The sequence below is a fragment of the Tamandua tetradactyla genome, chromosome 15 (genome assembly GCF_023851605.1).
Source record: "Tamandua tetradactyla isolate mTamTet1 chromosome 15, mTamTet1.pri, whole genome shotgun sequence".
In the NCBI taxonomy this organism is placed as follows: domain Eukaryota; kingdom Metazoa; phylum Chordata; class Mammalia; order Pilosa; family Myrmecophagidae; genus Tamandua; species Tamandua tetradactyla.
The window spans coordinates 85116604-85140214 of NC_135341.1; the positions used below are offsets into that span (position 1 = coordinate 85116604).

The 23611-nt window shown below is 60.5% G+C and overlaps 1 protein-coding gene across 1 annotated transcript in view; it reads left to right on the forward strand.

Moving 5' to 3' along the window:
• Positions 1-331: 331 nt before the first annotated feature.
• The window catches only part of SPSB4 (splA/ryanodine receptor domain and SOCS box containing 4), a 63917-nt gene continuing 40637 nt past the window's right edge, over positions 332-23611 (forward strand). The window contains exon 1 of the mRNA XM_077128615.1: positions 332-1025. Coding sequence (XP_076984730.1) covers positions 332-1025 — 694 coding nt within the window. The remainder of the gene's footprint in view (positions 1026-23611) is intronic.

A 23611-nucleotide genomic window follows, 5' to 3' on the forward strand; every position in this document is an offset into this window, starting at 1 on the left:
GCAAATAATTTAGATCAGCGTCTGGCATTTAGCACGTACTAGACACGTGCTAGCTGCCATTGTACCGATTATTAATAATGCACGCAGAGGGCCAGCCAAGCTGTGGACACGCACGAAGGGATGGGTCACAGGCTTTTGCTGCTGCGGTTGTAACTCGTGCCCTCTGCTTTCCCTCCAGGAGCTCGTGCCTCTGCTGCAGCCCAGCAGAGGCTGTGGCCGCCGACGGTCTGGGAGCCTGGTCCTCGGCCCGGTGGCCTGTCCCCGGCTGCAGGGAGCGGAGGTCCCCACGAGGTAGCAGGGGCCTGCCGCGGCCACCTTCTCCTGGGGAGCCATGGGCCAGAAGCTCTCGGGGAGCCTCAAGTCAGTGGAGGCGCGGGAGCCGGCGCTGCGGCCAGCCAAGCGGGAGCCGCGGGCGGCGGAGCCAGGACAGCCGGCGCGGCTGGACCAGCTGCTGGACATGCCGGCGGCGGGGCTGGCCGTGCAGCTGCGGCACGCCTGGAACCCCGAGGACCGCTCGCTCAACGTGTTCGTCAAGGACGACGACCGGCTCACGTTCCACCGGCATCCCGTGGCCCAGAGCACGGACGGCATCCGCGGCAAGGTGGGCCACACCCGCGGCCTGCACGCCTGGCAGATCCACTGGCCGGCGCGGCAGCGGGGCACCCACGCCGTGGTGGGCGTCGCCACGGCCCGGGCGCCCCTGCACTCGGTGGGCTACACGGCGCTGGTGGGCAGCGACGCCGAGTCGTGGGGCTGGGACCTGGGCCGCAGCCGTCTCTACCACGACGGCAAGAACCGGCCCGCCGTGGCCTACCCGGCCTTCCTGGGGCCCGACGAGGCCTTCGCGCTGCCCGACTCGCTGCTCGTCGTGCTGGACATGGACGAGGGCACGCTCAGCTTCGTGGTGGACGGCCAGTACCTGGGCGTGGCCTTCCGCGGCCTCAAGGGCAAGAAGCTGTACCCGGTGGTGAGTGCCGTGTGGGGCCACTGCGAGGTGACCATGCGCTACGTCAACGGCCTTGACCGTAAGTGTGTGGGGCGGGGGCGGGGGTGACTTATGGGGGAGAGGCGGGAAGTGGGAGAGGCCGCCCCCTCCATCAGCACCTGGAACCATCATCCCTCGTGCAGAGTCCTGCCGGGGCTCTGGGGCTGGGCGTCCTGCGTTTGAAGGTTGACACTCTCCTCTTCTGGCTCGGCGGTCTCGGCCAGGTTGTTTAAGGTCTCTTTGCCTCTGGTTTGCCATCTGCAGGGGTGGCACAGTGGTGCTGAGCTAACCCAGGGTGGCGGTGAGACTGAATAGGATCACCTGTGTCAGGTGCGTTCGACAGCGCCTGCCCCTGAGAAGGGCTGGACTGTTGGCCGCCTCTGGTCGGTACAAGGCCGCCCCGTGCCCGGCCCCAAGCCACTCACAGTGGGGGGACAGGGACAAGTGGGCAACCCAGCCCCTGGACACGAGGGCCTGCGTGAAAGCTGCAGATAGACGGTGAGGAGTGGCAGTGCCAACTGTCATCTGTCCAGCACCTGGCCGAGGCAGGGGCTGCCTGGAGGCCCTCCGGCCTTCCCCGGGAGCTGACACTGAGGGAATGTGCTCCTCTGGGTGGCAGCTGCCGCTCGTCTCTGGCTGATGATTGCTCATGGGAACGAGGGCCCTGCATTGGGAAATCTGACTTTCCCGAGAGGACCCAGAAATCTAGATTTTGTGTAAACTCTCCCAGTTTTTAAAGTTGGCAGTGGCTGAAAACACTGCAAGGTTAAATGAAACACCCCTGGGGGTTGCAGACAAGCAGGCAGGGTGCTGGCTGGGTCTCCAGCGCCTCTAAGCTTCCTCGTTCAGTCTCCCGACCATCCTGACGGGCAGCTTTAAAAACTCACGTCTCAGTGATGGCTACTGGTCAGGAGGGAGCCATAGGGTGGGGAGGCAGGGTGGCCTCTGGACAAAGGCCCGGGCTGCCCCTGCCCTGTGTTGACTCACAGTCAAGGGGTCCTGCCGTCAGGCTGGCCCTGGGGACCCCCACCTCCCCACATCTCTGCCAACTGGCTCCCGTCAAGATGGGCTTCCTGCCACAGCCCCAATGGAGCTCACCATCTCAGTGTCTGAAGTCAGGACGCCAGTTTGTTCACTTGAGATGAGACGCACAGCTGCCAGCCCGAGAGGCTGCTGCAGGACGTCTGTTTTGGAGTTAAGGTTGGAGTTAAGGACTCCCCAAAGCAGACCCAGCTCCATCAGCGTCTGGGGCCCACTCTTTTCCCAGGCTCCCCCTTTAGTGGGGGAAGTGAGAACAGCACCCGAGGGAAGAAATCAACAAGCTCATGCCCAAGCGGCATTGACATTTCCCTGAGTCGGGCGGGATGACGGTTTTCAAGCCCACAGAAAAGTGGCTGGCACGCCCCTCGCCAGTTTAACTGGGGCCTTTCTCACTCATCTTGCACTCTCATGCCTGCTGGACTGAGATGGCTGTTGAATGGCCACGTATGGTCAGTTTTTCCCACTAAAGTGGTTAGATTTAGGAGCGAATGAGTGTCCTGAGACGGGCTTGCGTAGGGGCAGAGCAGCTGAATCCCCACTGCTCAGAGAGCAAACAGCTGCCCCAGCCCTTTACTGAATGGAATTGGAAAGTTTATTCACCAAAACTCACTGCTGCCCTAGAAGGGTGGACTTGGTATATGAGGTTGTGGGAGTCTGATGTGTCTTATTTCCGACTGCATCCTGGCGCTCTGGTTTTGTATCTTTGGAGAGTCACTGCCTCATGGAGGTTTATTTTGCTCTCACAGTGGAGCAGCGCCAGGCCCCTTGCAGAGCTGCTGCGGGATTTGCCAAGGTAACCCAGGACTGACACCAGCTGGAGGCCAGCAGGGCCAACGGCTGGACTGAGGCTATGCTGTCCTCCCTGGGCACTGTCTGTGGCTCGGTTTCCAGGTACAAAGCTCAGGGGCTGACGAGGGCACAGGCGCTGGTCCTTCCACGCGTGCTGGGGGCAGGGCACTCAGGCACGCTCTCCCCCTTGGCTGGTGCCCAGGAAGGCAGGATGGGCAGGGGCAGCCGTGGAAGGGCCCTTGGGGCTGGGGGTCCTTCAGATGGCTGGTGACGCTGGGGGTCCTGGTTTGCTGTGGCTGCTATAACAAAACACCACACACTGACTGGTTTAAACAAAGGAGTTTATTGTCTCTCATTTGGGGAGGCCGATGGTCTCAAGTCAAGGTGTCAGGAGGCCTGGGCTCCTGTGGCATCTGTCGAGTCGGGTGGTGGCTTCCAGCAGCCCGCTGTCTCTTCCTGTCGCGTCCTGTGCCTTCCGTGCCCACGTCCACAGTTCCTTTGCTCGTAAGGACCCCATCATACCGGAACGAGCCTGCCCTGTTTCTGTTTAGTCTCATCTTAATAAGATCTTTGAGGGACCCGTTTACAGTGAGCCCCTACACAGGGCTGAGGTTAGGACGCGAGCGTGGGTTTGTGGGGCGCGATTCAGTTAGCAGGTGGAGAACCCCTCCCCGTGGAGGTGGCTGGAGCTGGGAGGCAAAGGGGGGCCAGGACTTAACGTGACGTGAGCCCGCATCACCTCCCAGGCCGTGACAGGGACAGCTTGCCCGACACGGCTCTGGGCTGCTGTCCAGGAAGGATTAAGTCTTCTCTGTACCGATGGGGGGGTGGGAGGGGGAGCTGCAGGAAGGAGGAAGCTCGGCTCCTCGGGGCGTGGCAAGGCCCCTGGTCCGCTTGCGTCCCACAGTGGTTCTGAGGACGTGCTGCGGTGGCATCTCAGGGGCCAGTGGGCCAGCAGCACCCAGCGCCCGCAGCAGGTGGCCTGGCTGGAGCCCACCTGCAGATCCCTGGGCTCTGGGAACGGCTTGGCTCCAGGGAGTTCCAGGGCAGGGAGGGAAGAATTCTGAGCCAACCTTGGTTGTACACCTGGACCCCTGAACCCCGTTTCAGGCTCGGGGGCAAGAAGGACCCTGCGGCCGCTTCCCTGCGAGGTCCTGGGGAAAGCACACCGGCCCTGGGACCTGGGATAGGCCCTCAGCCCGGCACTCAGCGGGAGGCTGGGCACAGCTGTGCCCTGACCCTCAGGGTGTTCTCGTTTGGGGGGGGTGGGTGGGGGACACCGAAAAGCTCACCTGCGGGGAGTGGACCCAGCGCAGCCGGTGCCCGTGCTTCGCTTAACCAGGTGAGCTGGGGCCAGCCCTGGGGTCCCCTGTGGATTTGCAACAAAGTGCATCACGGCAGGATTTTCCTCACTGTGACAGAAGTGAATTAATGGATACGCTTTTCTCAATTTTTGAATTTTTATGACCAAAAGAGCAAGTTTTAGGAAGGGCTTACCACAGTTAGCGCTGCAGCTGTGTAGTTGTGGGGGACAGGAGCTCGTGGAAGTGGGGGGTTTTCCTAATGCAAAAGCATAATGTCGTCAGACTTCTGCACGCGAGGTGGCCCCTCGGCCGTTCCCTGGAGGGACGCGTCTCGTGTCCCAGGGGTCAGGCGAGGCGCGTGGACGCGGGCTCTCTGCACCCACGGTGCGTGTGAGAAGCGTGGAGCCGAGGCCAGGGCACTGGGCAAGCTGTGCCCCGACAGCGGTTTAGACGACCCAAATAATAACAGTGAACAGGCCGCACTGATGACACTGTAGAGTCCTCACCCTGTGCTGGCCTCTGTGCTAAGAATTACAGGTCGTATCTCATCCAGTGACAACCTTTGGGCTTTTACTTAGGTTGTCGTCTTCATTTTACGGGAAGGAATTGAGGCTGGAGAGCAAGGCTCCCAGCCAGTAATGGGGGGGCCAAGTTCAGGCTGAGGCGGGCACCGCCATGGGCATCTGGTGGAGGGGTCTGCAGACAGGGCAGGGAGGGAACAATGTGGGGGGCTGCTCTGCCCCCCGTCAGCCAGTGCAGCTTTGCCCTCCATGGTGCATCTGGGTGAGACCCTGAGGTCCCATCCCCGCCTCCCCGCCCACCCCCAAAGCGCTCGGTTCAGCACAGCACCCCAAGGGTGCTAAGCTAAGCTGCAAAAGATTCCTGGCGATGGCCCCGGGCCGGGCGAGCAGCGTGGGATGCCCCTGCCGCCGGCCCTGCCCAGGCCCTCGGGACCTGCTCACGGCGCCCCTGCGGCTCTGGCCCCTGCGCCTGCCCAAGGAAAGCACACCGAGCGTCGGATCCCAGCTCTGCCGACGAGGGAGCCAAGCACTTTGCGTGGGGCTGGCACAGTCCGTCCTGAGGAGGGGTCCACTGTGACTGTCGTGAGCAGGACGCCCTGCCAGGGACTTGCCCTGCAGCCTGGGCACAGCGCCCAGGCAGGGCTCGGCTCCCTGTTCCATGGAATGGGCTGCTCAAGCTGTCGGCCCAGGCGAGGGCGGCTGGCCCTTCCCCCTGCCCAGAGGCTGCGGCCCCTGAACGTCCCGCCAGCACTGGCCAGGAGGGAACTGGGCAGGTGGCATTTGAGGTCTTCTTGGGTGAAGGCTTTCCAGGTGGTCTCTGGCCTGCTCCAGACCTGCTCCCTGAAATCCAGCCTCAGGCCCCACCTGGTACCTGGGTGACATGCTGGTGACAGCGGGCCCCTCAGCCGGGGACTGGGCCTTGACCTCCTTCCTCATGTCCCCAGGCTGGACAAAAGCTCCTGTCAGCCAGAGGGGACTGAAACTGCACCCTTCTGCTACACGGTAGGCCGCTGGGGTCTGAGAACCTCCACCAGGTCACCATTCCTGGGTCCCCCAAAGGCCTTTAACTGGCCTGCTCTCCTGGGACCCTGGAGTCCGGGGGTGGGTGGGGGGGGCGGGGTCGGCCTCTTGGACGACTGGAAGGCAGGCTCAGGCCCTGGCAGTGTCCGCACTGGCCTCCGTGGACTTTTTGGCTGTCAGGGGAGATAGCGCAGCAGGTATAACTCTCGTGCTACCTGCATCGACCCTGGGAAGCTGTATCCCCAGATGTCGTTCCTAGATGGCTTAATTGATCTGCCAGCAGCGTTTATGGGAGCAGCGGCTCAGCAGAGGAGGCTGGCGGCCAGCCAAGGCTTCCGATATTGATGAAGGCGGAAAAGACTTTCTGCAAGGCTGGGGACTGCAAGGACACCGCAACCCCCACCCCCCACCCCAGGGCCCTCCTCAGGGTTGTGCTGAGGTCCCGCCTTCTGCTCGTCGTGCATGTGTCTTCTGGGGTGTGTGCTCCCCCGGCCCCCCTGACATCTGGGCCTGGTCCCTCTTCCCTCCCGGCCCAGGGCCAGCCCGTGCCCCCGTCGCCTCCCTCTCCTTCCGTCCCGTCCCCCACCCGGCCTCAGCAGCCCAGGGCTCTGCTCCCCACCCCATGCCCTGGTCCAGCACTGACCCCACCCTGCCCGCCCCCTTCGCTCATTCATTCACCTGTGAACGTCTGCTCTGCCCAAATGGATATGAAGTTCCTCGGGAAACTGGCTTGGGAACGTGGAAAGAGAAAGGACTTGAAAATATGCCTGTGTTTATTTTTGAAATAGCTGTGGCTGGGGTAACAAATTTAAATGCTACCAAGGAGGGGCACTGACAGCGCCTCATCCCGTCCCTCTGCCCCCTCGTTCTATTCCTTCCCCTCACAATTAGCAGTTTCCTGTGGGACCTCTCTAAGATATTCATGACAGATTTTTTACACAAATGCGATCAGACCATAAACATTTCCCCCCTTTAACGGATCTCGGTAGCTGTTTAATTATCAGTTAATATCAAGCTGCTTGTTCTTTTGTGACAGTCATGGAGTTTTCCATGGGATGGTTATATCGTAATCTAATTATTGAGATCCCTGTTTTTGGACATTTAAGTAGTTTCCAATATTTGAGAAACAGCTTTTGATCCTGACTGGGATCCATTCCTGCCCCCTGCTGGCTAATTGACTCTGAAGGTGTTATTCGACATCCCTCAGCCTCAGTCTTCCCGTCTGTGCAATGGGAATAACCACACGTGCCAGGCAGAGCTGCTGTGAGCTGATGCTTCTCCAGGCAACATGGCCCCATGCATGGCTCCAGGCAGGTGCGTGGGGAGGAGCTATTACCAGCACCCCATTTCCTGCCCTGCCGACCTCCTGCTGGGTCCACACCACACCCCTCCTGGGCATGCGATCAATGCAGGTGCATGATTTGGCTTCTGGTTTACAATGCAGTAGAACCACACTGATTTGTTATTAAAGGGGCTTCGGACACAGTGCCGGGCCAAGGGGATTCGCGTAGGGTGACCCGGCCAGGCCTCGTTTAGGGTGCGCGTCAGCCCAGAGACCCTCCGCGGCACGGACCTGGCCCAGCCCCGTGTTTGCTGCACTGCTGCTGCAGCTGCCGGCGCTGAAGGAGGGTCTCTGAGGATCAGGGGCTGCTTCCCGAAGCCTGGCCCTGTCCGGCTCCCACCTGCGCTCCCCAGGGCCACCTGCCCTCACTCTCAGGCCGGGCGGGAGCAGCACGCGGGCCAGGCACTGCAGTTCAGGATCTGCGCCCTGAGTCTGGTCCCCACCAGCCGATGAAAGGCCTCGTTCAGATGCCACCGCCCAGTCTCGAGGCAGGGCTTTCACACTCAGCACAGTCAGGGTGTCCTGTCCAGGGAGGGGGGCCGCCAAACGCAGCCCCGGGCAGGACGAGGGATGCGAGGGCCGGAGTGGCATCACAGGGCATGGGCGGGCACAGCAACCGCACGCTGCTGCCCACTCCTCTTGAGCGCCAGCGCCTCCTGGGCCCCGCGTGCTGCCTGCTCCGGACTCCATCCCGACCCAGCTTCTGGTTGGCAGTGACCCTGAGTGGTCATTGCCCCGTGAGTGGTCATTGCCCCATGAGCCACACCTGCCTCACCCAGAAGAGAGAAATTTCAATTTAATTTGCCATGAGGTGTCACGATCTTGGATGGTGCACTGAAGTGAGGGCTGGCCCCTGGCACAGAGTAGCCCCAAAATGGGGGGTTTGAAAATCACCAGATATGACCAGTACTGCCCCAGAGATGGGTCGAATTACCATTAGATTATCAAATGTGCGAATAGTTATCGTTGTTAAATCTTGGTCCACCTTGTGAAATCTGAGTGTTTTTAATGGAAAAGGATCCCGTGTTCTCTTTGGGAGGCTTGTGACTTTTCTGTGACCCGTAATGGAAATGCCGCCTGAGACTCAAAGGCCACGGCGAGCGGGTCACAGATGACCTGGGAGTGTCCGGTTCCCCCGCGAGCGGTTACAGAGGCCCCCAGCTCAATGTCCGCTGTCTCGTCCGAGCGGTGCCCCCGCCGGCTGTGTCCGTGGAAGGTGAGGGTCACTCTGCCGCTGGGCAGTTGCTGGCCCCAGCCGTGGCTGTCTGGCTCTGCCCGCTGTGGGGGGACGGGTGAGGAGCGGCGGGACCCGCACTCTGGACAAGCTGGCAGGCGGCTGAGGCCGGGCCTTGGGGCGGACAGGGACGCTGTCCAGCAGCCGCGGCCTGGCCCACTCTTCCCAGTGGGCAGGACCAGCTCCCCGCGACCCCTGCAGTCAGCTGCAGAACCGGAGCCCCGGCCTCCTGGCCCGCTTGAAGAGGTTCCTCTCCAGAGACAGGGGCGCGAGGGAGAGTTTAGGTCGTTTCTGAGTCAACTGAAAATACCCGTTGAGATAGTGGCGGGGACCACAGTCTGGGAGGAGAGTGATGGGGGGCGGGGGTGGTGGTGCTTGATGCTCGGCGGAGTTTAGACAGGCCCCCCGCCCCGTCCCCAGACATGCCGACCCTCTGTGGTTTCCCCGTGCCTGACTTAGGTCCAGCTCCCACCCCATCCCCAGCTCGGGCTCAAGACGGTCCCGGAGAGACTGTCGGTGTCCCCCAACCCCGGTGACCTGGCGTGAGTCTCCTGACCTCTGAGCTCTCGTTTCCCCGCCTGGGAAGTGGCGGTCGTGACGGGACTCTCCCCAGGCGGTTGTCGGGCAGTGCTTCGCAGCCCCAGTGCGGTTCTGATGAGGAGGGCTGGGTGGGACCCGGGCTGCTAGCTCCTAACCCCCCCGGGGGATCGGGCAACCTGAGCTCCCATGCGTCGGGGCCGGGCAAGCGCCTTCACCCCCCTGCCTCCCCGCAGCTCCTGGGCCTCGCTTCACCCTCACCACCCTGACTGCCTCCTGCCTTCCCTCCTCTTCTGTCCAGCACCCCCGTCCCTCTCCTTCTCATCCTCCCCAGTCCCTGAGTGCCTCAGCGCATGTGTCCTCGAACCCAAACACTCCCATTTGCCCATGAGGTGCACACAAGTAAATCCACATTATTATCCAAACGTTTTCCTTCGTGGGCGACTCGTGTTTGGGAAGGGATGACTGCGCGCAGAAGCAGCGCTTTGTTAAATAGTCACTGATCGAGCACTTTCAAAAGGCCAGACGCCGCCTGGCACTCCAGAGGCTCATCGTGTTTAAGCCTCCACAACTCTGTACAAACACCCGTAAGCACGCCCTACGTGTTAACTCATTTAACGCTCACGGACAAGGAGAAGTACTGCTGTCCCATTGCACACATGAAGAGGCTGAGGCCGGGGGAACTCGAGAGCCAGCACGGGGCACACGCCTTGAACCCAGGCTCTGCCCTCCCACGCCGACCCCTGCAGTGCCTGGGGTCCCACTAACCCCAGGGTTACACAGGAGATGCCAGGCCCTGTCTTTCCTGTGCTTGACAAAGGGATCTGCTGAGGCTGGCGTCAGCTGCCGCCACTGCTACGGCGTTGAAACCCAGGACAGTATTTAAGTGTTCTCAACCCATCGGTTTGGAACTGGTGATGATTCTGAGTGGGCTGTGCTGGGAAAGCAATGAGTTGAGTAAGCAAGTTTGCAGGGGGATGTTTAAATGACTCAAGAGAGCAAACAACCTTAATTTGCCGCCGGTCAGGGAACCTGCCGCTTCTCCCTTAGTCTCGTCCTCTGGTCGAGGCGAGGGAGCGGCTGGTGTGAGTTACGGCCTGTCCCGACACTAATAAGGCTGCGTCTCTCAGCCCTTCCATAATTCAAGTTAAGGCTGTGCCGTTTAATAGCCCTTCTTCATCAGATCTTCCAGGCTCGCTGCCTTCTTAATGATTTATTTGCTCAGGATGAAATTAAGCCCAGACAGCACAAGCTTGGAAAATACTGCCGCGCTGGCTCTCCCGGCACTGCCCTGCATCCTGGGGGATGGCTGCGCTCCATAAATAGAGCTGGAAGCCCACCCGGCAGGGAGCCCGGTGGGCACAGGCCACCCTGTCACAGCCCTGTGTCCATGCTTGCCGGGGCCCCCATCCCACCTCTGCGGCCCCCTGCCCCCGGAAGAGCAGGAGCCCAGATTGCCCAGCAGAGACGTCCTTGTCCCTTGGTGGGGTCATTTGAGTAGATGCATTTGGGTAAATCCGTTCACAGCCATGGCTGTTTTCCAGAAATCGCCCTTTCCTTGAGGTCCTCCCTTGAAAGGGATGTCATGAGCCCGTCCCCGAGCCGGAAGCGGGTCTGCTTCTGGGGTTCGGTGGGGTGGAGACAGCACGCCCTAAGTGCCGCCGAGGGCCACTCACAGAGCGGACACAGAGGCCAGGCCCCGGGCCAGGAGCCAAGGGGTAGAGATGGGATGCTTGGTCAGGACTCCTTTGGAAGTCCAGGACCCAGCAGATCCAGGTCGCCTGAGGAAAAGGGGTGCGGGCAGGACTACGGGAGGACCCAGTGGGCCGGAACAGGGCCGGAATGGCGCTCAGGCAGCTGCACACCCACTCCAGGCCTCACTACCCTCCTGGCCCCCCTTCCCCCGCAGGATTTCTGTTCCCTCATAATTTGGGGTGCTCCTTGGCTGGGCTCGCCATGGTGCCCTTGCAGCTTCAGCCTCACTTTTTGCATGCGTGTTACTTTCCCACGTCCTGGCTGAGAATCCTGAGAGGGTCTGACTGGCCCAGGTGCAGCCCGAGGTTCCGTCCAGGGGTCCAGGCTGCTGTGGGAGGGCAATGGGGGCTCGTGGAGATGGTCACTCAGCACAGGTGCCTGGACATGGGCGTTCCTTGGGGAGCTGGTGAGAACAGACTGTTGCCGTCTCCCACCCACTGACACAAGCTCTTGCAGAGGGGCCCTGGGATGTGTGTACACGTGTGTGCATTCACACATGTGTCACATATGCACGCACGTGTCACATATGCATATACACGTGTGTGTGTGTCACATATATGTCTACCTGTGTGTGCGTGTGTCGCATATGTGTGTGTGCGTGTGCATGTCTGTGTGCACGTGGGCTTGTGTTTTCTGTGCCGCCAGCCCAACACCAGCCAGCTGTCAGCGGCTGGGGACCCCCAGCTTAAAGGAGGCTGCGGGGTCGGGGGGTGGAAGGGGCAGGGCCCTGCCGGGCAAGGAATCAGTTGGGGCCGACGGCGATGCCCCGTATTTGCAAGGACTAGTCAGGACATGCCGTCCAGGGCAAAGACGTTGTGGGCCGTCCTGGCTGCAGCAGGCCCTCAGGGCCTGAAGAGCATTCTCAGGAGCCCTGGCACTGAGGACGCAGTTCGGCCCTCGACCCGCCCCAAGGGAATGTGCATTCGTGCAGCACCAGTCAACGCCTGGGCCCCAGCTGGAAAGGGGCTTTTGCACCACTGTTTCTTCCTGGTACATCCTGAGGGCCCCTGGCTAACCTGCCCGCCGCGGGGGAGTGCTGCCCGGTGTTGATCTGGGAGGGGCAGCGCTCCTGTGCATGCCATTGGCACCCCCAGACCATGCGGGGACAGCGTGACGCCCTGGGTCACTGCATCTCTCCCTGGGGAAAGGGGATGGGGTCTGGGTGTGGCCATGCCCGCAGCACTGGCCTAGCGGGTGTCTGTTGAACGAGTGGCCAGACAGATCACAGGTCCACGCTGTAGGTGAGAAACCCCTGAAGGGCTGCACGGAGGGAGGGGCCCTGGGAAGAGTTCCCACTTCGCACTGCGTCTGCACAAAATACAGGACATACCATGTCTCACCGAAAACTCGGGGAAGGCAACGCTGAAGCAGGTCCAGCTCAGTGACCCGCGGACATGCACGCGTGAGGGTGGGAAGGCGCCCTGGCTGCTTCCTCCAGCCTGCAATCCTGGGTTGGGGTTTTGCCTTACCCAGGACACTAGACCCTGCCTGGGCAGCCCCCCACGGGCTTGGGGAAGGGCAGCGGCCCCGGTCACCCTCCACTCCCATGGCCTGGGACCCTCGGGGGCTGGAACTCGCTCTCCCCATGTTACAGGCCGCTGTCGGGGGCACAGCCGCACGGAGGCTCACCAGGCTCGCACCCCAATCTTAGGGCTCACCCCAACCCCCATCGTCCTTTCTCCATTCACGACTCTCAGGACTGAATTCCCGGCCTTGTGAAAAGCGTGCTGTCCCGGGTCTGTGAGGGCTTCCCCCGCAGGCCGGCTGCGGAAAGCGGGGCTCAGGTGAGCCCAGGGGTCCCCCCCACCGTGTTCTTTAGACTGCCGCACCGGAGGCAGGGAGGGCAGTCCCGCAGCAGGGGTCTGTGCCACATGGGGTCTCCCCTTCTGGTGTAGGGAGTCCCCCTAGGCTTGGAGCTCACCCCACCCCTATGCCAGTGCCTGTTGGGGCGCCTCCAGGCTCCAGGCTGCATCCTGGGGAAGGGCGCCAGGGCAGGGTGCGTGGGGGGCCCTGGGGGTGCCAGGGTGGAGAGGTAGGGACAGGGCTCGTGGGGGGTCCTGGGAGCGTCAGGGTGGGGCTTGCAGGGGGCTCTGGGGTGGCAGAGGCCCTTGGTGTCCAGGCTGACCCTGGAGCTGGTCCCCTCCAGGCTGGGCCACCCTGACTCCCTGGACCGCCCAAGGCGTTTTGCCAGAATGGACTGAGATGTGTGAAAGCTGCAAGAGCATTTTCCCGGAAGTAACTTGACTCCCTGAGCGTGTGGAGGAGGGCAGGAGGCCTGAGAAGGAGCCTGGACCAGGAGCCAGCGAGCCTGGGCCACCTGGTCACAGCATGGCCACCGGTGGGTGACCTGTGGCAGGTCGCCCGCCCTCTCCGTGCCTCGTTCTCCATCCTAGGAAGGGGCGGGTGGACCAGACGGCCTCGAAGGCTCACATTGTTCTAACACCCAGAGCCTGTCTGAGCGTCTGGCCTGTCGGGTGGCAAACAGTCCACACGGCCGTGCCACGAGCCACACGGAGCCAAGTTTAAATTAATTAGAACAGGATAAAATTAAACATTTAAATAAGAAAATTCCCCTTCTCCCTACGAAACGGACATTGCTGTCGTTGCAGGAAGTTCTAGTGGTCAGCGCAGCTTTAGCCACTAGAGGGGCCTGGGGAGCTGAGGGGCTCAGGTCACGCGGCTTCGAGGGCAGGTCCCCGAGGAGTGGCTCCAGGACCAGGGACCCGGCATGGGGGGTTCAGCCTGGGGTGCCTCTGAGGCAGCCAGCGGCACCAGCAGAGAGCCCTAGAGTGGCCGGGGTCCTGGCCTGGTTGGAGGGCTCAGGGGAGGGCCCTGACACGAGGTATGCCAGGAATGCGGAGGGGGCGGGGGGGGGGGGGGGGGGAGAGGGAGGGGAGGCTGCCGGGGGCCTGCAGGGACCAGCGCCCTGTGGGGGGAGGGGCGTCTCAGAGGGGGGCACCAGCCCAGGAACCCCAGGTCCTCACTCGTCTGTGGGCACGTCCTGAGCCTGCTGAGCCTGTAACCTGCTGGGTGAAGAGGGAAGACTAAGGAGGCTGGCGCGGTTGCCGGGGTGGAATAGAGTAATGGCTGTGGAAGCCCTGCTTAGCGGCAGGGCCCCGGATAGCATCGGAGCATTTGCTCCATCCATTCGCTGTTCCTCATTTTGACTTGTAATCCTGCACTGCCCTAACGGTGACTCAGCCATCCTGGGGCGCCCAGCCTGTCTCCCCAACTGGGTCAGTGACCAGAGGAGGGTCCAGCGGCTCTTCTCCCGCCCCCTCGCCCAGGCTGGGGCAGCAGCAGCCTGCCACCCAGCCCGCCCGGCTGGGTGCACCCTGGGAGCCCGCTGCACCCCGGGAACCCACTGCCTGCCCGGCTGGGTGCACCCCGGGAGCCGACTGCACCCCGGGAACCCACTGCCCGCCTGCCCGGCTGGCTGGGTGCACCCCGGGAGCCCACTGCACCCCGGGAGCCCACTGCCTGCCCACCCGGCTGGGTGCACCCCAGGAGCCCACTACACCCCGGGAACCCACTGCCTGCCCGCCCACCCGGCTGGGTGCACCCCGGGAGCCAACTGCACCCCGGGAACCCACTGCCCGCCTGCCCGGTGTGTGCACTGGCTGGGCCTGCCTGCCACCTTCTGAACGCAGGGCCCCTCTTGGGCTCTGACCCTGGCCTGGCCTTGTGTAAACAAATCACAACTCAGGGGCAGAGGTCAAAGGGCAGAGCCGGGCCTGGCGGGCGTCTCGCAGTGGGTGCAGCTCGGCAGGAAGTGGCCCGGTGCTGAGTTTTCCCATGCTCCCGGGCCCTGGGCACCCACCTTCTGCACCGGGAGGAGCCATTCCGGCTGAGCTGGTGGGAGGGATGCCTGCTGCACGCCCCTCCGGATGGGCTCAGGACCCAGCTCTGCTCTGCTCTCATGAAGTCCCTCTGGTGCACTGGACTAAATTCTTATGTAGAGGAAATGCCGTGAACGCCTGTTAGCCCATCTGGGGCCTGGTGGTGTCCCCACTTCATGGATGGGGAAACAGGCCGTGAGTCACGGGGCTGCCACTAGATATGGACTGCAGTCTGTCCTCCCGAAGTTCACAGCCTTCCTTTCGGGGTGGCCCACGAGGCTCTTTTCCTGCCCCCCCAAGAGCCCTTCTGGCTCACGGAGAGGTGCAGTAGGGTTGCTAAGCCCCTGGCACGCTTCTCTGCTCAGCCTCAGCGTGGCGACTCCAGCTTCCCCCATTTGGGGGTTAGGGCCAGGTTTTGTGCCCTGGGCCGGGTGCAGCACCCTTCTGAGCCCCAGGGGCCCTCATCTGACAGTGGGGCACCCAACTGGCTTGTTTTACACATCCAAGGAGTTAGAGGGTGAAGTCCAGGTATGTGGGGAGGGGCTGCTGGGAACCTTCCCCCGGCTGAGAACGGTGCACTGTGCCTCCTCGGGGGGACGGTCCCTGTGCCCCCACATGCCCCGGCCCTGGGGATGCCCTCATGGTCCAGCCGAGGATGTGGGAAAGGCATCCACCCTCCTTGTACCTCGCGTTCTCAGCCCCCTGCCAGGAGGTGGCCACGGCTGGCCCTGACCTCGGGGGGTCTGAGCTGTACCCCTTCCTCTGGGCAGCTCCTGGGGAACATGCCCGGTGGGTGGCCTCCCACACTCCCCCAGCATCTCGGACCGGGGGTGCCCCTCAGGCCAGTGCCGCCTGCCACCGGGCAGATGTCTGTCCCCGCACTTGGCTTGTGTTGTGCCCCCAGCCAGATGCCAGCCCCGCCCCTCCATCTGCCCGCAGCGCTCCCTCCTCAGCTCAGAGCCGGCTTCTTCCTGTTTTTTTTTCTTGCACGGGCAGGCTCTGGGAATCGAACCTGGGTCTCCGGCACGGCTGGTGAGAACTCTGCCTCTGAGCCACTGTGGCCTGCCCCACCTGCTTCATTTTTCACGTCCTCTTTAGTGACCGGCCTTGGCCGCAGTGGCCGCTGGGTTTGGCGCTGCTGCAGCACACCTGGGGTGGGCGAAGGGCTCTGTGGCACCGCTGACACCTGGGACAGAGGAAGGCAGGGTCAGCTTCTCAGCCAGGCCCTCCTCCGCGGCCACTCTTCCTTGGCTCTGGCCCTTGCTTACCCCTCCTCTGAGCTCCAGAACCTTCTAGAGCATCTGCAGGGCAGAGGGGAAGCTCCCAAACAAGCCAGAGAGGCTGGCGGGAGCCCTCCCGCTCGGCCACTGCAGGGACCCCGTGCCTCGGCGTCCTTTCCGGGCCATGTGGCTGTGGCCATGGCGGGGCTGCGGGGAGGTCGGCGCATGTCCCCCTGACAGCGGACAGCCAGGGGCGGACGGGCACCGTGCCCCTCCCACACAACAACGGCATCTGAGACGGACACAGGCAGACAGCGGCACATAACCAGGACAGCTTGGCTTTTTCAGTATTTTCCTTTTGCAGCTTTTCTTTTGGAAGAAACCTGAGACGCTCCTAGGCCAGGAGCAGAGTCACAGTGTTTGCTCAGCCTCCGAGGGGCCCAGCCTGTCCCTTCTCCTCTCCCCACCCCCACCCCCGGGCTCCCCAGGCCCTCGTGCTCACGCCGCCTGGGTGACTACACTGACCTATAAATCAAACCCGTCCCTGGAGACCTTTGACCCAAACCAGATGGCTGCACAACGCCAGCACAGAGTAAGCTCAGCTTCCAGCAATGCGTGACCCCTCCTTCCCCTGCACCCCGGGGGCTGAGGCTCCTTTAGGCAGCTGCCCTGTCAATCACCACCACTTGTGATCCCTGCACTGGCAGCAGCTGGGAGCCGTGACCTCTCTGAGATACTCAAGGGCCATCTTGGAGACATTCCATGCAGTCAGACAAAGATCTCCTGCGGGTGTGCAGTGTTTCCTTCCTGTGCTACAGGCATTAGCCTGGCCCCGTACCCCAAGCTGGTAGGCTCAGGGCCACTGCCTGGCCCTCCTCGGCAGCATAGAATGTCCGCTCCTCCAGGCACTCACTCATTGATGCTTCATTCCTCCTGCAAACATTCACAGCACTTCCCCTGCCTGGCCCGTGAGCACCCACATCCCACCAGGCCCTGCTACCAGGACAGGGCGGACGTGGCTGCAGCACAGCCGGAGGCCAGGGCGCCATGGGAACTCAGAGGATGGACACGCGAAACCTCAGAATCCAGGACAGCTTCCTGGGGAGGACCACTGGGGCTGAGTCTCGGAGGATCAGTGGGTATTTACCAGATACGTAGGGTGGAGGAGGGTGTTTCAGACAGAGGGAACAGCATGTGGCAGGCGCAGTTACAGGGTGAGAAGCAGCTTGGTGGTTTCAGGGAACTTCACACTGGAGACCACACTGAAGTACATCTGGAGGAGAGAAGAGGCATATCAGTGATGAATAAGTCAGGCTGCAGGCAACTAAAAACTAATAATGTAGGCTTAAATGAGAATAGAGGTTCATTTCTCACTCATGTAGAGAAAGCCTAGAAGCAAGCAGTCTAGGGATGCTGTAGAACTCTTTGAGGTCATCAGTGCCCCAGGCTCCTTCTGCTTGCTGCTTCGTCTTTCCATTTCCAAAGGCACTGTGAGGTCTTGAATGGCTGCTGGAGTTCCAGCCATTGCACACACGTTCTGGACTACAGGAGAAAAGAAGAACCGAAGGAGGGCACTTCCCTTCCTTTAAAAAGATATCTCAGAAATACTTTACTGTGTTTCTCCTCATAGCTCGATGGCCAGACTTTATCACTTGGGCACCCTTAGCTTCAGCGAAGCTTGGAAATGTAGTTCTGATCTGTAGGTGCTGTCTGGAGCCCTGCTCTGTGGAAAGGAGCACTGTGATCAGTTAGCAGTGCCTGCCTTGGTGTGGGCATGGAGCTGAGAGCACGCACCTCAGTGTTTTCCTTGCTGGGTTTAAGGCTGTAAGACCCACTCCTCCAAATTTCTTAGGTGGCTGGTGCACTTCCAACAAATAGCGCTGGCGTGCAGCCTACGCTTTCTGAAGCTCCAGGGCTGGGCAGAAGTGTGGAGCCTCTGGTAAAGGGTTTCTTGGTGCTCTTCCGTCCTGCTTTTATTTCTAATCTGTGGCCTTCTGAAGGCATCAGTCGCTGTTCAGCAAGGCTGGAGTCTGTGAAGCGGTCTAGGGGGTGGCTCCTGGACCAGGAAGACAAAGAAACAGCGTGACACTAAGATAGCAGCAGCCTCATCTCCTTGGGGTGAGAAGTTTCTCAGAATGTCAGAAAGAATTTGAGGACATTTCTGAGCCATTGTGTTTTCACACCTGGAAATGCATTGTCTTCTGGTTTCATTTCACACCTGCTGGGTGTCAATCCCAATTTTCTCAGCCCCGAAATGGGGCTAATTACCTGTCTTGATTGGTTGTTTGGAGTTGCTCAAAGAAGACAAAGCACCTGAGAAACACCGAGTGTAGCAATTGAGGGCACAGGTTCTAGCCTCACACCTCCTGGTTCCAATCTTGACTCTGCTGCTTACTTGCTGTGTGGCCTTGCCTATGTTACTCAACCTCTCTGTGCCTCCATTTCCTTATCTGTGAAATGAAGATGATGATGCTAATGTGGCCTCATGGGACTGTTGTGAGGCTCCAACATGTGATAATCTCTGTGCAGGGCTTGGAAAGGCCCAGGCACTGAGGTGGTAACAGCTCTGGGGAGCACAGCCTTTGGTTCAGGCAGGTCTGGCGATGTTCTTGGATGAGGGATTTCTCTGAGCCCCAGTTTCCTCCTTTGCAGAAGGAGAACAATCTGACCTGCCTTGCAGGGCGAGGATTACTGAAGGTTAACTATTGAGTCTTGGTATACAGGACACACCCAATAACGGGGAACTATGGACCAGATTTTAACAATGATACAGTGTCATAGGGTCTGGTATCAGCGTTTTGCATGCATCAACTCCTTTCCCCCCACAAGAACTCTGTTAGTATTCCTCCTGGGGAAACTGAGGCATGGAGGCTTGTCCAAGGTCACGCAGCAGCTGAGAAACAGGCTGAGTCAGAGCCTGTGCCGTCTGCCCAGGAATGCTGCCTCTGGGAGGCCCGGGAGGGGGCTCAGAGCCTCGGGGCCAGCTGTGCCCCTGTGGAGAGGCCCAGGGCTGCCAGGCCCCTGCAGCCCAGACCCTGAGAGCCGGACCCTGGAGAGAGGGCTGTCCCCGGGGGCTTGTGTGGCCGGCAGTGTGGCTGTAGCTGGGCCCCCTGGCTCCGAGGCTGATGGGGCTGGGATGGGGCTGGGATGAGGCAGGCCTAGAGCGGGAGGCTGTGGGGTTTATTCCACGGGCAGTGGGAGACCTGGGCAGGGTTGAAGGAGCGTGTGAGCGCCAGGATTTAGGAGTCTGCCTCTTACGGGGGTGGGAGTGGGGCTTTGCCCAGGAGCAGATCAAACTGGAGAAGAGAGTGGAGGGAGGCAGGCCCCACAGGGAGGCTCAGGGAGGTGACCCAGGGAGAAACCCCGCAGAGGCCCTCAGTCCCGCATGTGCTGTCAGGTACGGTGGCAGCTGCCTTATCACCTTGATCTTATTTGACCCCCAAGTAGTGTGGGGAAGTGAGCATGGAAACCCATCTGCCAGATGAGGAAGCAGAGGCTCTGTGGGTGGAGGGTGTGCCTGAGCCTGCAGGGCAGGGCGTGGCAGAGCTGGGATTGGGCTGAGGTCTGGGCACCAGCCCTGCAGAGGCTGCCCTGGAGAGGAAGAGGTGGGGACAATGACCAGCCTCTCTGACCTCCTGCTTGTCCCCGGGCTGCCTGCTGCGTCTCGGTCTTATCTGCAGTGGGGTGGGGGTGGGATTCATCTGTGCTGCAGCCTTAAATGGCAGACTTCTCTTTAGGAAGCAAAAGTTTGGTTGTGCTCAGTGAATAGGAAAATGCAAGTGACCCTGGAGCAGGGATTTAAAGCCCTGTTGGCCATCAGGCAGCACCATGTTTGATAGCTGGGTCCTGGCAGCGGGGGTCAGCTCTGCGCCCTCGAGTGGGGAAGGGCCCGGTGGGGTGCCCCTGCTCCCTGAGCTCTCTCTGGATCCACACTCCCTCCCTAAGGTCTCTCTTGGGGAGGGGCCCAGTGGCTGCCCGCCCCCTCTGCTGGACCTGCAGAGGCTGCTAGCCCCATCCACGTGGGAAGGCCTTGCCAGCATTACATGGGAACACACAAAAGGGGTACAAAATCATACAGACTGTAAATTCACACTATAAAAAAACAATGCTAGAGGGCTGGATCCAAAACAGAAGGCTGTTAAAGATTATTTTTCAGTGGCAGGATGAAAGGTGAATTTTCCTGCTTCTTTGTGCTTTTATGGAATTTTTGAACACACAGAAAGTGTGCAGTGTAAAAGGCTGCGGTGCCTGCCTCACCCCAGCCCCCCGCCCTCCGGCCCCTAGCTGATTCCTGTAGCTGGGTGCATATTAGCTTCCTGTAGCTGCTGTAACAAATCACCACGAACTGGGTGGCTTAGAGCACCAGGTGCGTGTTTGCTCGCAGCCCCGGGGGCCCAGGTTTGCAGTCAGGTGCAGCCGAGCCATCTCCTCTGCAGGCTCCAGGGGGACGCCTTCCAGCCTCTTCCGGCTTCTCGCAGCTCCAGGAGCTCCACTTGTGGCTGCAGCCCCTGCCTCTGCCTCCGTCTCCACACAGGCTCTTCTTCTCTGGGTCTTCTCCTTTCTCCTTGGATTTATGCACACACACCCCCACCCCCAGGACGGTCTCATCTTCAGATCTTTAACTTCTTTGCCTCTGTAGAAGTGTTTTCTCCAGACAAGGTCACATCCACAGCTTCTGGAAGTTGGGGCATGACTGTCTTTTTAGGGGTCCGCTGTGCAGCCCCCACCCCATCCCCGCAGCCCCCCTGGCTCCAGAGCTGCTCCGTGAACAGTCCCGTGTACTGCTGTTCCGGCTACTCAGCCGGGGGTCCACCCAGCCACTGGTGGAATCGGGGCCAGGGGACATGTCCTGTCCCCCCAGCCCCTGGGGGGTCGGAGCCGAGGGGCATCTGACAGATCCTCAGGGCTCCCAGCCAGCGAGTCCCCCCGGGTGCCCACAGCAAAGTCTGACCCATCCACACACCCCGGTGTTGTCTCTTTCCCTACCCCAGTCCCCTTATGTTATTTCCCCCCAAAACGACCTGAACCCCATCCTTCTCACAGGGGTCCTGGGCTGAGACGGGCACCCCGGCTGGCCCCTCGCAGCTCTGGTCTGGCTGAAACGCCTGCGCAGGCACAGATGCTGATATGGCCGCTTCCCTTTACAGAGCACATGGCAGCACACCGTCTGAACCTTTTCTGCAGCCCCTTCTTCATGCCGCCGCGGTCCTGGCTGTACACAGGGGTGGCAGGGGGGGGCGCTCTGCGGGAAAGCCATGGCTGGAAGTGGCGGGGTTGGGGGGCGTGTCCGGCCAAGGGGACAGCTCTAGCTAAGATGTGCAGGTGAGCAGATGTAGTGTTTTTCGTGACTCTATCCTTTCCCTGGGCTGCAGTAAATCCCTGTGTCACATGCTTCCTTGGGGCAATCCTGTACTCTCTGCTAGGGCAGCTGTGTCTGCCAGCAGCCTCAGGGTCAGGAGCCAGAGGTGATGCATGTGTTTGGACAGAAGCCTTTACCTGCTTTTTGGGAAATTTGCCAAAAGCCAGTTGGTTATCTTTGAAACCTCTATTTTCAGGGATTTCATAGAAATCATTTTGAATCTGTTCATATTGACAGCTCTGCCGCTAATCGACTGGGTGATCTGAGGAAAGTGACTTTAGAGCCAGCTTGGAATTGCTTTTTGCTTTTATGAAAGCAGCTGGTCAAATCTGGACGCATCCACTTGTGGGAGGAGAGGCACTCACGAGCACTTGGCTTGGGGAGGTGCTGGTCACTCACCCCCTTTCCTGCCCCTGCCTCCTCCCGGGCTGCTTGTGATTGAGGGAAATGCCAAGCAGAACAGTTCTCTTTCCCTCCCTCCTCTACTCTCCCTCTCTGCCTGCTGCCTCTCTCTGTCTCTCTCTTCCTGCCTCCTGGGTTGGGCGTATACATTAGGGTCAGTCCAGAATTCAAGCCCCAATTCTACAACGGTGTGATCCTGTGCTGGTCACTTTATAAAAATTCATTCATTTCACAAATGTTAATTGAGCATCCCCATTTCGCCAAGCTCTGTTCCAGTGCTGAGGATACAAAACAGCAGGGACAAAATGCAGAAAAATCCTTGCCCTCATGAAGCTTGTATTTTAGTAAGAGAAAATAGACGATCAGTCATTCTATGACTAGTAAAATGTCAGAGAGCCATAAGTGCTGGAACCAAAGGGCAAAAGGAAGTGGGGCAGGGAATTGGCACTTTTCTCTGGGGGGGGGGGGGGCGGGCGTGGGTGGACGCAGGTGCCAGCCCTGTGCAGGACACTACACTGCTGTCTTATTGACTCCTCTGCCTTGTACCCAGTGCAGGGAGGGTCTGCTCTCCCACATAGGAAGCTCAGAGAGGTGAAGTGCCTTGCCTGAGATCACACAGCTGTCTCCCAGCTGGTGCTTGAGTTTGCGGCTCTCCTCTGGCACTTCCTGACTCCTCGCCTCCCTGTCCTTAGAGGAGGTATGGTCCCAATGTGACCACTGGCCTGTGCAGGAGGCTTCGGTGATGGGCACTGGGCTGGGGTGGCCAGACCGAGCCTGACACTGGGAGATGGAATGTGCCAGGAGCCCCACTCAGGGATGGGAAGAGTTGCTGGAGGCTCAGGCAGCAGTGGTGATGTGCAAACACTTGCAGAGGTCATGCAGGGAGATGGGGCTGCTTCTTTTCATAATAGCATCTTTAGGGAGAAATAAAGCTGTCTTGGACCTTAAGCCTAAAAATGCCAGCTGAGCATAAACAGCAATAACAAAATACATGGTAATGTCACACATTGTCATAGGCACTTTTCATATATTGTAAATCCTCCCAGTAAATCTGTAGAGTAGGTGTTACTATCTTCTCCACATTATAGACGAGGTGACCAGGGGTCAGAGAGGTCGTTTAACTTGTCCACTGCCAACCAGCTAATAAGCAGCAGAGCCCAGGTCTAAGCCCTGGTTTACCTCATTCCAAAAACACGCTCATTCTGCTCTCCTTACTGAGATCCACACAGTGAGCCGAGCACTCATCTTAGGTAACAGAGAGCCCCAGAGAGCTCAGCTGGACTCAAGGGCCACCGTGGACGAGTCCAGCTGAGGAAGCTTCTGGATCTCCTAAGGCACCTTCCACCCTGACTGCTGGAGAGGAGCTGTGTGCAGCTGCCAGGGCCTGGCCAGCCATGCGCTCCCCTTCCCCTCCTCTCATGCACACGTGCACACGCACACACATACACATACCTTCTTATGAGCACTTCAACCCTTGCAACAGGCTCAGACCAGACACCAAGAGTCCCCCTTGCCAGCTGGGAGGGAAGCAGCTCGCGCCCCCCCAGCCACCCCCAGTATGTCTTCCTGAACTCTGGCCCACAGCCCCTTCCACTGATAGCACACAGGCCCCTGGGTGTCCCTGCGCGAGTCACCGCCACGCTCTGGGTCTCAGTTTCCTCTTCTGGAAGAGGGGAGGGTGGCAAGGCGTCCTTCTGGGGTGTGGGGCTTCAGTGTGGGGGTGTCTGTCACAGCCAGCCAGGGCCCGGGATGTGGGGGATATTTCACAGACACCTGGCCTGCCTGCTCCCTGGGTTGTGGAAGCTGCGCGTGCTCCCTCGATTCCTAGAACCCCATGCGCCACAGCCCGGCTGCACCCCTCCCCACTCCCACAGGGCACCCCCCCAGCTCTCTCCCCCTCCCCCCAGGGGCCTGCATGCCTCCTTAGCCTTTGCACCCCTGCCCCCCAGCACTGGGCCAGCACAGAGCTTGTGCTGAGCTTGCAATCCACTCTCACCCCCACCCCGTGTACTGCACTGGGGCTCCCCCTGTCCTCACAGGGGAGCATGAGGAAGGGGTAGCTCCTCCGTCCCCCATCCCCCAGGGCACTCCCCTCGCAGGGAGCTGAGCCGGGCAGCTGTTCCTTCCACACAGAGCTTAGAGGATGGCTGGTGCAGCAGGGAGAGGCCGCTTTTGATTCTGGGCCAGCAGGGAGCACAGTTCAACCCCAAACGTCCCATAACAAAAGACTTTAAAGTGGGAACGAGGAGGAGGGGTTGCCCCA